The 11,118-nt window shown below is 38.9% G+C and overlaps 1 protein-coding gene and 25 non-coding genes across 26 annotated transcripts; all 26 read right to left on the reverse strand.

The window, feature by feature from the left end:
- Positions 1-1,155: 1,155 nt before the first annotated feature.
- On the reverse strand, positions 1,156-1,887 carry LOC114542280. Its single transcript, XM_028561955.1, has one exon. It carries the CDS (start codon positions 1,750-1,752, stop codon positions 1,156-1,158), a length of 597 nt encoding a protein of 198 aa, XP_028417756.1. The 5' UTR covers positions 1,753-1,887.
- A 131-nt stretch (positions 1,888-2,018) lies between these two features.
- LOC114542321 lies at positions 2,019-2,137 on the reverse strand. Its single transcript, XR_003689596.1, has one exon. It is a non-coding gene; the product is annotated as a U5 spliceosomal RNA (small nuclear RNA).
- A 248-nt stretch (positions 2,138-2,385) lies between these two features.
- On the reverse strand, positions 2,386-2,508 carry LOC114542287. Its single transcript, XR_003689564.1, has one exon. It is a non-coding gene; the product is annotated as a U5 spliceosomal RNA (small nuclear RNA).
- Positions 2,509-2,756: 248 nt separating this feature from the next.
- On the reverse strand, positions 2,757-2,879 carry LOC114542288. Its single transcript, XR_003689565.1, has one exon. It is a non-coding gene; the product is annotated as a U5 spliceosomal RNA (small nuclear RNA).
- A 249-nt stretch (positions 2,880-3,128) lies between these two features.
- Positions 3,129-3,251, reverse strand: LOC114542303. The gene has a single exon (XR_003689579.1). It is a non-coding gene; the product is annotated as a U5 spliceosomal RNA (small nuclear RNA).
- Positions 3,252-3,500: 249 nt separating this feature from the next.
- On the reverse strand, positions 3,501-3,623 carry LOC114542298. The gene has a single exon (XR_003689574.1). It is a non-coding gene; the product is annotated as a U5 spliceosomal RNA (small nuclear RNA).
- Positions 3,624-3,870: 247 nt separating this feature from the next.
- On the reverse strand, positions 3,871-3,992 carry LOC114542302. The gene has a single exon (XR_003689578.1). It is a non-coding gene; the product is annotated as a U5 spliceosomal RNA (small nuclear RNA).
- A 249-nt stretch (positions 3,993-4,241) lies between these two features.
- Positions 4,242-4,364, reverse strand: LOC114542282. The gene has a single exon (XR_003689559.1). It is a non-coding gene; the product is annotated as a U5 spliceosomal RNA (small nuclear RNA).
- A 247-nt stretch (positions 4,365-4,611) lies between these two features.
- Positions 4,612-4,733, reverse strand: LOC114542299. The gene has a single exon (XR_003689575.1). It is a non-coding gene; the product is annotated as a U5 spliceosomal RNA (small nuclear RNA).
- A 249-nt stretch (positions 4,734-4,982) lies between these two features.
- On the reverse strand, positions 4,983-5,104 carry LOC114542294. The gene has a single exon (XR_003689571.1). It is a non-coding gene; the product is annotated as a U5 spliceosomal RNA (small nuclear RNA).
- Positions 5,105-5,353: 249 nt separating this feature from the next.
- LOC114542293 lies at positions 5,354-5,476 on the reverse strand. The gene has a single exon (XR_003689570.1). It is a non-coding gene; the product is annotated as a U5 spliceosomal RNA (small nuclear RNA).
- Positions 5,477-5,721: 245 nt separating this feature from the next.
- LOC114542305 lies at positions 5,722-5,844 on the reverse strand. The gene has a single exon (XR_003689581.1). It is a non-coding gene; the product is annotated as a U5 spliceosomal RNA (small nuclear RNA).
- A 248-nt stretch (positions 5,845-6,092) lies between these two features.
- On the reverse strand, positions 6,093-6,215 carry LOC114542285. Its single transcript, XR_003689562.1, has one exon. It is a non-coding gene; the product is annotated as a U5 spliceosomal RNA (small nuclear RNA).
- A 247-nt stretch (positions 6,216-6,462) lies between these two features.
- Positions 6,463-6,585, reverse strand: LOC114542289. Its single transcript, XR_003689566.1, has one exon. It is a non-coding gene; the product is annotated as a U5 spliceosomal RNA (small nuclear RNA).
- Positions 6,586-6,830: 245 nt separating this feature from the next.
- On the reverse strand, positions 6,831-6,951 carry LOC114542306. Its single transcript, XR_003689582.1, has one exon. It is a non-coding gene; the product is annotated as a U5 spliceosomal RNA (small nuclear RNA).
- A 249-nt stretch (positions 6,952-7,200) lies between these two features.
- Positions 7,201-7,323, reverse strand: LOC114542310. The gene has a single exon (XR_003689586.1). It is a non-coding gene; the product is annotated as a U5 spliceosomal RNA (small nuclear RNA).
- A 249-nt stretch (positions 7,324-7,572) lies between these two features.
- Positions 7,573-7,695, reverse strand: LOC114542292. The gene has a single exon (XR_003689569.1). It is a non-coding gene; the product is annotated as a U5 spliceosomal RNA (small nuclear RNA).
- Positions 7,696-7,945: 250 nt separating this feature from the next.
- LOC114542317 lies at positions 7,946-8,068 on the reverse strand. The gene has a single exon (XR_003689592.1). It is a non-coding gene; the product is annotated as a U5 spliceosomal RNA (small nuclear RNA).
- A 267-nt stretch (positions 8,069-8,335) lies between these two features.
- LOC114542324 lies at positions 8,336-8,457 on the reverse strand. Its single transcript, XR_003689599.1, has one exon. It is a non-coding gene; the product is annotated as a U5 spliceosomal RNA (small nuclear RNA).
- A 250-nt stretch (positions 8,458-8,707) lies between these two features.
- Positions 8,708-8,829, reverse strand: LOC114542316. Its single transcript, XR_003689591.1, has one exon. It is a non-coding gene; the product is annotated as a U5 spliceosomal RNA (small nuclear RNA).
- Positions 8,830-9,077: 248 nt separating this feature from the next.
- LOC114542328 lies at positions 9,078-9,200 on the reverse strand. Its single transcript, XR_003689602.1, has one exon. It is a non-coding gene; the product is annotated as a U5 spliceosomal RNA (small nuclear RNA).
- Positions 9,201-9,449: 249 nt separating this feature from the next.
- LOC114542283 lies at positions 9,450-9,572 on the reverse strand. The gene has a single exon (XR_003689560.1). It is a non-coding gene; the product is annotated as a U5 spliceosomal RNA (small nuclear RNA).
- A 245-nt stretch (positions 9,573-9,817) lies between these two features.
- LOC114542314 lies at positions 9,818-9,938 on the reverse strand. Its single transcript, XR_003689589.1, has one exon. It is a non-coding gene; the product is annotated as a U5 spliceosomal RNA (small nuclear RNA).
- Positions 9,939-10,185: 247 nt separating this feature from the next.
- On the reverse strand, positions 10,186-10,308 carry LOC114542301. The gene has a single exon (XR_003689577.1). It is a non-coding gene; the product is annotated as a U5 spliceosomal RNA (small nuclear RNA).
- Positions 10,309-10,551: 243 nt separating this feature from the next.
- Positions 10,552-10,672, reverse strand: LOC114542304. The gene has a single exon (XR_003689580.1). It is a non-coding gene; the product is annotated as a U5 spliceosomal RNA (small nuclear RNA).
- Positions 10,673-10,935: 263 nt separating this feature from the next.
- LOC114542323 lies at positions 10,936-11,055 on the reverse strand. Its single transcript, XR_003689598.1, has one exon. It is a non-coding gene; the product is annotated as a U5 spliceosomal RNA (small nuclear RNA).
- Positions 11,056-11,118: the final 63 nt, after the last annotated feature.

Consider the following 11,118-nt stretch of genomic DNA (forward strand, 5'->3'; position numbering starts at 1 on the left):
AACATGATGATACTTTCAATTCTGACCTATGCTGGTCCAGTTAAGCTGACGTATACTCGAACTCAAAAAGAGCGTTTGAATTCTTTGCTAAATAGAGCCAAAATCAAAACAGGAAATGATGCACTTGCGGATATCCATGAAGTCATCCAAAGACAGAACTGTATGTTAGTAAGAAAATGTATCGAACAGCATACAAACAGCATGATTTTTAATAATTATTTTGAAACAATTAGTCATTCAAAGGAAACGAGGAATAATAATCATTCATTGCGACTACCTCCAGTAAAGTTAGAGACAGCTAAACAGGGGTTACACTTTGGTGGAGCTAAACTTTATAATAGCCTTCCATTAAAATTAAGAACGGAACCGGAACTTAACAAGTTTAAATCCTTGCTCCCTGACTGTAAGTTTTTATAGACTTTTTTATAGATTCTTAGATTATAGTTTGATTTTAACGAAATAAGTCTTATTTAGGTTTATAGTTATCAGTACAAAATTAATTATCTTTTTAACAGGACAAACAAGGATAGCAGTTTTATTCCTGTGAAACTTAATTGTATACATAGTTGTAAATATACTGATGTTTTTATCCTGTATAAAGATTTTTAATAATAAATAATAATAATAATAATAATAATGATAATAATAATAATAATAATAATAATAATAATAATAATAATAATAATAATAATAATAATAATAATAATAATAATAATAATAATAAAAATAATAAAAATAATAATAATAATAATAATAATAATAATAATAATAATAATAATAATAATAATAATAATAATAATAATAATAGTAATAATAATAATAATAATAATAGTAATAATAGTAATAATAATAATAATAATAATAATAATAATAATAATAATAATAATAATAATAATAATAATAATAAAAATAATAATAATAATAATAATAATAATAATAATAATAATAAAAATATTTATTCAGGAAACTTTTTCATACAAGATGATTTTCAAAAAGGACCTGAGTTAATTATTAAATCGCATGCAAACCTAGGTTATATTTAAAATTATGACAATAGAATTTATGCTAAATACTACAAACTATTCAGCAATTTTTTTTTAAAAAGTTTGATATTTAACGAAGTTCTGATATCTATTTCGAGACTGTTCCAATCGTTCACAGCTTGATAGCACATTCTCTGCTTGTCCAATTACGTGTAACATGGGGTAGTCTGAGTTTATCCTTATTTCTCGTGTTGTAACCATGCACATCTCCTGCTGTTAATAAATCCATAGAATGATAGATGTAACCATTTACGCACTTATACACAAATAGACATTTTTGGTAAAATCTTCTTTGCTCTAGTGTAATCCAATTTAACTTGCCAAGTGCTTCTGAGGCAAATGAATATAGTGGTTTATCCAAAATGATTTTAGCAGCCTTATTTTGCAGTGTCTGCAGCTTATTCATAAGCGTAATATTATTTTTATCTCTCCATACAACATCTGCATAATCAAACAGAGGGAGAACTAAGCCATTATAAAATAGAACTCGTGCTTTAAAAGGTAAAAGATACTTAATTCTTCTTAAAAGCCCAAGCCTTTGATTAATCTTGGACGTTAAGTAATCTATATGCTTTGAACATGTAAGATCATTGCTTAAAAACACCCCTAAATACTTAAAACTATTTACATTACTAATTCCATAATTAGAAATAGATACTGACAGCGTCGGAATGTTTCCTGCAAGCTTGCGACTGCTACCAATAAGCATACATTCGGTTTTTTCAAGGTTTAAAGTCAACTTATTATCATTCAACCATTTGGCAATAATTAAAAGATCTTCATTCAGTTCCTTTTCCAGCTCCTGAAGGTTTGAATTATGACAGTAAATTACCGCGTCATCAGCATAAAGCAGCATTTTGGAGTTAATAACCGTGGTTGGCAAATAATTGATATAAATAGTAAATAACAATGGACCCAAAATACTGCCCTGGGGGACGCCAGGGCAGTATTGTGTTAATATTGTGTAAATTAAGTATCTTTTACCTTTTAAAACACGAGTTCTATTTTGTTGCTCATTGTGTTGTTCTCCTCCACGGAAATCTTTAGTAAAAGGCGAAAGATTTTTTCGTGTAAATGAAGGAGAACCAAGGCTTGGAAACTTCGGTGCTTGTCAGTGCTGTATTAACGAAGTAGTTTCGCTTTTGGAACACGGTTGTCACGGAAGTTCGCGGGAATGTTGTCAAATGTGACGAATAGAATTGTTTTTATAATTAGCAGTTGCCCAATCAATTGTGGGATGTCGTTTGGTATTTTGGCGTGATCAATAGCCTTCTGCTAGGAAAATGAGCGTTGGGAATCCGGATTACGCCAGCTGTTGATCTCGTACACTTTTGATAAACACCCGCCAGTAAAATCCAGCGGGCGACAAAAAATACCCTTAGGCCCATTGTGTTGTTCTCCTCCACGGAAATCTTTAGTAAAAGGCGAAAGATTTTTTCGTGTAAATGAAGGAGAACCAAGGCTTGGAAACTTCGGTGCTTGTGAGTGCTGTATAAACGAAATAGTTTCGCTTTTGGAACACGGTAGTCACGGAAGTGCGCGCGCAATGTTATCAAATGTGACGAATAGAATTGTTTTTATAATTAGCAGTTGCTCAATCAATTGTGGGATGTCGTTTGGTATTTTGGCGTGATCAATAGCCTTCTGCTAGGAAAAGAGCATTGGGAATCCGGATTACGCCAGCTGTTGATCTCGTACACTTTTGATAAACACCCGCCAGTAAAATCCAGCGGGAGACAAAAAATACCCTTAGGCCCATTGTGTTGTTCTCCTCCACGGAAATCTTTAGTAAAAGGCGAAAGATTTTTTCGTGTAAATGAAGGAGAACCAAGGCTTGGAAACTTCGGTGCTTGTCAGTGCTGTATAAACGAAATAGTTTCGCTTTTGGAACACGGTAGTCACGGAAGTGCGCGCGCAATGTTATCAAATGTGACGAATAGAATTGTTTTTATAATTAGCAGTTGCTCAATCAATTGTGGGATGTCGTTTGATATTTTGGCCTGATCAATAGCCTTCTTCTAGGAAAAGCAGCATTGGGAATCCGGATTACGCCAGCAGTTGATCTCGTACACTTTTGATAAACACCCGCCCGTAAAATCCGGCGGGCGACAAAAAATACCCTTAGGCCCATTGTGTTGTTCTCTTCCACGGAAATCTTTAGTAAAAGGCGAAAGATTTTTTCGTGTAAATGAAGAAGAACCAAGGCTTGGAAACTTCGGTGCTTGTCACTGCTGTATAAACGAAATAGTTTCGCTTTTGGAACACGGTAGGCACGGAAGTGCGCGCGCAATGTTATCAAATGTCACGAATATAATTGTTTTTATAATTAGCAGTTGCTCAATCAATTGTGGGATGTCGTTTGATATTTTTGCGTCATCAATAGCCTTCTGCTAGGAAAAGCAGCATTGGGAATCCGGATTACGCCAGCTGTTGATCTCGTACAATTTTGATAAACACCCGCCAGTAAAATCCGGCGAGCGACAAAAAATACCCTTAGGCCCATTGTGTTGTTCTTCTCCACGGAAATCTTTAGTAAAAGGCGAAAGATTTTTTCGTGTAAATTAAGAAGAACCAAGGCTTGGAAACTTCGGTGCTTGTCAATGCTGTATTAACGAAATAGTTTCGCTTTTGGAACACGGTAGTCACAGAAGTGCGCACGCAATGTTATCAAATGTGACGAATATAATTGTTTTTATAATTAGCAATTGCTCAATCAATTGTGGTATTTTTTGATATTTTGGAGTTGTCAATAGCCTTCTGCCAGGAAAAGGAGCATTGGGAATCCGGATTACGCCAGCTGTTGATCTCGTACACTTTTGATAAACACCCGCCAGGAAAATCCGGCGGGCGACAAAAAAACCCTTAGGCCCATTGTGTTGTTCTCCTCCACGGAAATCTTTAGTAAAAGGCGAAAGATTTTTTCGTGTAAATGAAGAAGAACCAAGGCTTGAAAACTTCGATGCTTGTCAGTGCTGTATAAACGAAATAGTTTCGCTTTTGGAACACGTTAGGCACGGAAGTGCGCGCGCAATGTTATCAAATGTGACGAATATAATTGTTTTTATAATTAGGAGTTGCTCAATCAATTGTGGGATGTCGTTTGATATTTTGGCGTGATCAATAGCCTTCTGCTAGGAAAAAGAGCATTGGGAATCCCGTTTACGCCAGCTGTTGATCTCGTACACTTTTGATAAACACCCGCCAGGAAAATCCGGCGGGCGACAAAAAATACCCTTAGGCCCATTGTGTTGTTCTCCTCCACGGAAATCTTTAGTAAAAGGCGAAAGATTTTTTCGTGTAAATGAAGGAGAACCAAGGCTTGGAAACTTCGGTGCTTGTTAGTGCTGTATAAACGAAATAGTTTCGCTTTTGGAACGCGGTAGTCACGGAAGTGCGCGCGCAATGTTATCAATTTTGACGAATTAATTGTTTTTATAATTAGCAGTTGCTCAATCAATTGTGGGATGTCGTTTGATATTTTGGCGTGATCAATAGCCTTCTGCTAGGAAAAGGAGCATTAGGAATCCGGATTACGCCAGCTGTTGATCTCGTACACTTTTGATAAAACCCGCTAGGAAAATCCGGCGGGCGACAAAAAATACCTTAGGCCCATTGTGTTGTTCTCCTCCACGGAAATCTTTAGTAAAAGGCGAAAGATTTTTTCGTGTAAATGAAGGAGAACCAAGGCTTGGAAACTTCGGTGCTTGTCAGTGCTGTATAAACGAAATAGTTTCGCTTTTGGAACACGGTAGTCACGGAAGTGCGCGCGCAATGTTATCAAATGTGACGAATATAATTGTTTTTATAATTAGCAGTTGCTCAATCAATTGTGGGATGTCGTTTGATATTTTGGCGTGATCAATAGCCTTCTGCTAGGAAAAGGAGCATTGGGAATCCGGATTACGCCAGCTGTTGATCTCGTACACTTTTGATAAACACCCGCCAGGAAAATCCGGCGGGCGACAAAAAATACCCTAGGCCCATTGTGTTGTTCTCCTCCACGGAAATCTTTAGTAAAAGGCGAAAGATTTTTTCGTGTAAATGAAGGAGAACCAAGGCTTGGAAACTTCGGTGCTTGTCAGTGCTGTATAAACGAAATAGTTTCGCTTTTGGAACACGGTAGTCACGGAAGTGCGCGCGCAATGTTATCAAATGTGACGAATATAATTGTTTTTATAATTAGCAGTTGCTCAATCAATTGTGGGATGTCGTTTGATATTTTGGCGTGATCAATAGCCTTCTGCTAGGAAAAGGAGCATTGGGAATCCGGATTACGCCAGCTGTTGATCTCGTACACTTTTGATAAACACCCGCCAGGAAAATCCGGCGGGCGACAAAAAATACCCTTAGGCCCATTGTGTTGTTCTCCTCCACGGAAATCTTTAGTAAAAGGCGAAAGATTTTTTCGTGTAAATGAAGGAGAACCAAGGCTTGGAAACTTCTGCTTGTCAGTGCTGTATAAACGAAATAGTTTCGCTTTTGGAAACGGTAGTCACGGAAGTGCGCGCGCAATGTTATCAAATGTGACGAATATAATTGTTTTTATAATTAGCAGTTGCTCAATCAATTGTGGGATGTCGTTTGATATTTGGCGTGATCAATAGCCTTCTGCTAGGAAAAGGAGCATTGGGAATCCGGATTACGCCAGCTGTTGATCTCGTACACTTTTGATAAACACCCGCCAGGAAAATCCGGCGGGCGACAAAAAATACCCTTAGGCCCATTGTGTTGTTCTCCTCCACGGAAATCTTTAGTAAAAGGCGAAAGATTTTTTCGTGTAAATGAAGGAGAACCAAGGCTTGCAAACTTCGGTGCTTGTCAGTGCTGTATAAACGAAATAGTTTCGCTTTTGGAACACGGTAGTCACGGAAGTGCGCGCGCAATGTTATCAAATGTGACGAATATAATTGTTTTTATAATTAGCAGTTGCTCAATCAATTGTGGGATGTCGTTTGATATTTTGGCGTGATCAATAGCCTTCTGCTAGGAAAAGGAGCATTGGGAATCCGGATTACGCCAGCTGTTGATCTCGTACACTTTTGATAAAACCCGCCAGGAAAATCCGGCGGGCGACAAAAAATACCTCTAGGCCCATTGTGTTGTTCTCCTCCACGGAAATCTTTAGTAAAAGGCGAAAGATTTTTTCGTGTAAATGAAGGAGAACCAAGGCTTGGAAATTTCGGTGCTTGTCAGTGCTGTATAAACGAAATAGTTTCGCTTTTGTGAACAAGGTAGTCATGGAAGTGCGCGCGCAATGTTATCAAATGTGACGAATATAATTGTTTTTATAAGCACTTGCTCAATCAATTTTGGGATGTCGTTTGATATTTTAGCGTGATCAATAGCCTTCTGCTAGGAAAAGGAGCATTGGGAATCCGGATAACGCCAGCTGTTGATCTCGTACACTTTTGAAAAACACCCTCCAGGAAAATCCGGCGGGCGACAAAAAATACCTCTAGGCCCATTGTGTTGTTCTCCTCCACGGAAATCTTTAGTAAAAGGCGAAAGATTTTTTCGTTTAAATGAAGGAGAACCAAGGCTTGGAAATTCGCTTGTCAGTGCTGTATAAACGAAATAGTTTCGCTTTTGGAACACGGTAGTCACGGAAGTGCGCGCACAATGTTATCAATTGTAACGAATATAATTGTTTTTATAATTAGCGGTTGCTCAATCAATTGTGGGATGTCGTTTGATATTTTTGCGTGATCAATAGCCTTCTGCTAGGAAAAATGGAGCATTAGGAATCCGGATTACGCCAGCTGTTGATCTCGTACACTTTTGATAAACACCCTCCAGGAAATCCGGCGGGCGACAAAAAATACTAGGCCCATTGTGTTGTTCTCCTCCACGGAAATCTTTAGTAAAAGGCGAAAGATTTTTTCGTGTAAATGAAGGAGAACCAAGGCTTGGAAACTTCGGTGCTTGTTAGTGCTGTATAAACGAAATAGTTTCGCTTTTGGAACACGGTAGTCACGGAAGTGCGCACGTAATGTTATCAAATGTGACGAATATAATTGTTTTTATAATTAGCAGTTGCTCAATCAATTGTGGGATGTCGTTTGATAATTTAGCGTGATCAATAGCCTTTTGCTATAAAAAGAAGCATTGGGAATCCGGATTACGTCAGCTGTTGATCTCGTACACTTTTGATAAACACCCGCCAGGAAAATCCGGCGGGCGACAAAAAATACCTCTAGGCCCATTGTGTTGTTCTCCTCAACGGAAATCTTTAGTAAAAGGCGAAAGATTTTTTCGTGTAAATGAAGGAGAACAAAAGCTTGGAAATTTTGGTGCTTGTCAGTGCTGTATAAACGAAATAGTTTCGCTTTTGGAACAAGGTAGTTACGGAAGTGCGCGCGCAATGTTATCAAATGTGACGAATATAATTGTTTTTATAATTAGCAGTTGCTCAATCAATTTTGGGATGTCGTTTGATATTTTGGCGTGATCAATAGCCTTCTGCTAGGAAAAGGAGCATTGGGAATCCGGATTACGCCAGCTGTTGATCTCGTACACTTTTCATAAACACCCACCAGGAATATCCGGCGGGCGACAAAAAATACCCTTAGGCCCATTGTGTTGTTCTCCTCCACGGAAATCTTTAGTAAAAGGCGAAAGATTTTTTCGTGTAAATGAAGGAGAACCAAGGCTTGGAAACTTCGGTGCTTGTTAGTGCTGTATAAACGAAATAGTTTCGCTTTTGGAACACGGTAGTCACGGAAGTGCGCGCGCAATGTTATCAATTGTGACGAATATAATTTTTTTTTATATTTAGCAGTTGCTCAATCAATTGTGGGATGTCGTTTGATATTTTAGCGTGATCAATAGTCTTCTGCTAGGAAAAGGAGCATTGGGAATCCGGATTACGCCAGCTGTTGATCTCGTACACTTTTGATAAACACCCGCCAGGAAAATCCGGCGGGCGACAAAAAATACCCTTAGGCCCATTGTGTTGTTCTCCTCCACGGAAATCTTTAGTAAAAGGCGAAAGATTTTTTCGTGTAAATGAAGGAGAACCAAGGCTTGGAAACTTCGGTGCTTGTCAGTGCTGTATAAACAAAATAGTTTCGCTTTTGGAACACGGTAGTCACGGAAGTGCGCGCGCAATGTTATCAATTGACGAATATAATTGTTTTTATAATTAGCGGTTGCTCAATCAATTGTGGGATGTCGTTTGATATTTTGGCGTGATCAATAGCCTTCTGCTAGGAAAAGGAGCATTGAGAATCCGGATTACGCTAGCTGTTGATCTCGTACACCACTTTTGATCTCGTACACTTTTGATAAACACAAACCAGGAAAATCCAGCGGACGACAAAAAATACCCTTAGGCCCATTGTGTTGTTCTCTTCCACGGAAGTTATTAGTAAAAGGCGAAAGATTTTTTCGTGTAAATGAAGGAGAACCAAGGCTTGGAAACTTCGGTGCTTGTCAGTGCTGTATAAACGAAATAGTTTCGCTTTTGGAACACGGTAGTCACGGAAGTGCGCGCGCAATGTTATCAAATGTGACGAATATAATTGTTTTTATATTTAGCAGTTGCTCAATCAATTTTGGGATGTCGTTTGATATTTTGGCGTGATCAATAGCCTTCTGCTAGGAAAAGAAGCATTGGGAATGCGGATTACGCCAGCTGTTGATCTCGTACACTTTTGATAAACACCAGCCACGAAAATCCGGCGGAGGACAAAAAATACCCTTAGGCCCATTGTGTTGTTCTCTTCCACGGAAGTCTTTAGTAAAAGGCGAAAGATTTTTTCGTGTAAATGAAGGAGAACCAAGGCTTGGAAATTTCGGTGCTTGTTAGTGCTGTATAAACGAAATAGTTTCGCTTTTGGAACACGGTAGTCACGGAAGTGCGCGCGCAATGTTATCAATGTGACGAATATAATTGTTTTTATAATTAGCAGTTGCTCAATCAATTGTGGGATGTCGTTTGATATTTTGGCGTGATCAATAGCCTTCTGCTAGGAAAAGGAGCATTGGGAATCCGGATTACGCCAGCTGTTGATCTCGTACACTTTTGATAAACACCCGCCAGGAAAATCCGGCGGGCGACAAAAAATACCCTTAGGCCCATTGTGTTGTTCTCCTCCACGGAAATCTTTAGTAAAAGGCGAAAGATTTTTTCGTGTAAATGAAGGAGAACCAAGGCTTGGAAACTTCGGTGCTTGTCAGTGCTGTATAAACGAAATAGTTTCGCTTTTGGAACACGGTAGTCACGGAAGTGCGCGCGCAATGTTATCAATTGTGACGAATATAATTGTTTTTATAATTAGCAGTTGCTCAATCAATTGTGGGATGTCGTTTGATAATTTGGCGTGATCAATAGCCTTCTGCTAGGAAAAGGAGCATTGGGAATCCGGATTACGCCAGCTGTTGATCTCGTACACTTTTGATAAACACCCGCCAGGAAAATCCGGCGGGCGACAAAAAATACCCTTAGGCCCATTGTGTTGTTCTCCTCCACGGAAATCTTTAGTAAAAGGCGAAAGATTTTTTCGTGTAAATGAAGGAGAACCAAGGCTTGGAAACTTCGGTGCTTGTCAGTGCTGTATAAACGAAATAGTTTCGCTTTTGGAACACGGTAGTCACGGAAGTGCGCGCGCAATGTTATCAAATGTGACGAAAATAATTGTTTTTATAATTAGCAGTTGCTCAATCAATTGTGGGATGTCGTTTGATATTTGGCGTGATCAATAGCCTTCTGCTAAAAGGAGCATTGGGAATCCGGATTACGCCAGCTGTTGATCTCGTACACTTTTCATAAACACCCACCAGGAATATCCGGCGGGCGACAAAAAATACCCTTAGGCCCATTGTGTTGTTCTCCTCCACGGAAATCTTTAGTAAAAGGCGAAAGATTTTTTCGTGTAAATGAAGGAGAAAAGGCTTGGAAACTTGGTGCTTGTCAGTGCTGTATAAACGAAATAGTTTCGCTTTTGGAACACGGTAGTCACGGAAGTGCGCGCGCAATGTTATCAATGTGACGAATATAATTGTTTTTATAATTAGCAGTTGCTCAATAAATTGTGGGATGTCGTTTGATATTTTGGCGTGATCAATAGTCTTCTGCTAGGAAAAGGAGCATTGGGAATCCGGATTACGCCAGCTGTTGATCTCGTACACTTTTGATAAACACCCGCCAGGAATATCCGGCGGGCGAAAAAAAATACCCTTAGGCCCATTGTGTTTTTCTCCTCCACGGAAATCTTTAGTAAAAGGCGAAAGATTTTTTCGTGTAAATGAAGGAGAACCAAGGCTTGGAAATTTCGGTGCTTGTTCAGTGCTGTATAAACGAAATAGTTTCGCTTTTGGAACACGGTAGTCACGGAAGTGCGCGCGCAATGTTATCAATGTGACGAATATAATTGTTTTTATAATTAGCGGTTGCTCAATAAATTGTGGGATGTCGTTTGATATTTTGGCGTGATCAATAGCCTTCTGCTAGAAAAGGAGCATTGGGAATCCGGATTACGCCAGCTGATCTCGTACACTTTTGATAACACCCGCCAGGAAATCCGGCGGGCGAAAAAAATACCCTTAGGCCCATTGTGTTTTCTCCTCCACGGAAATCTTTAGTAAAAGGCGAAAGATTTTTTCGTGTAAATGAAGGAGAACCAAGGCTTCGAAACTTCGGTGCTTGTTAGTGCTGTATAAAAGAAATAGTTTCGCTTTTGGAAAACGGTAGTCACGGAAGTGCGCGCGCTATGTTATCAATTGTTACGAATATAATTGTTTTTATAATTAGCGGTTGCTCAATCATTTGTGGGATGTCGTTTGATATTTTGGCGTGATCAATAGCCTTCTGATAGGAAAGGAGCATTGAGAATCCGGATTACGCTAGCTGTTGATCTCGTACACTTTTGATCTCGTACACTTTTGATAAACACACCAGGAAAATCCGCGGCGACAAAAAATACCCTTAGGCCCATTGTGTTGTTCTCTTCCACGGAAGTTATTAGTAAAAGGCGAAAGATTTTTTCGTGTAAATGAAGGAGAACCAAGGCTTGGAAACTTCGGTGCTTGTCAGTGCTGTATAAACAAAATAGTTTCGCTTTTGGAACACGGTAGT

Source organism: Dendronephthya gigantea, unplaced genomic scaffold (assembly GCF_004324835.1).
Source record: "Dendronephthya gigantea isolate DGI-Jeju-01 unplaced genomic scaffold, DenGig_1.0 000346F, whole genome shotgun sequence".
Taxonomy (NCBI): Eukaryota; Metazoa; Cnidaria; class Anthozoa; order Malacalcyonacea; family Nephtheidae; genus Dendronephthya; species Dendronephthya gigantea.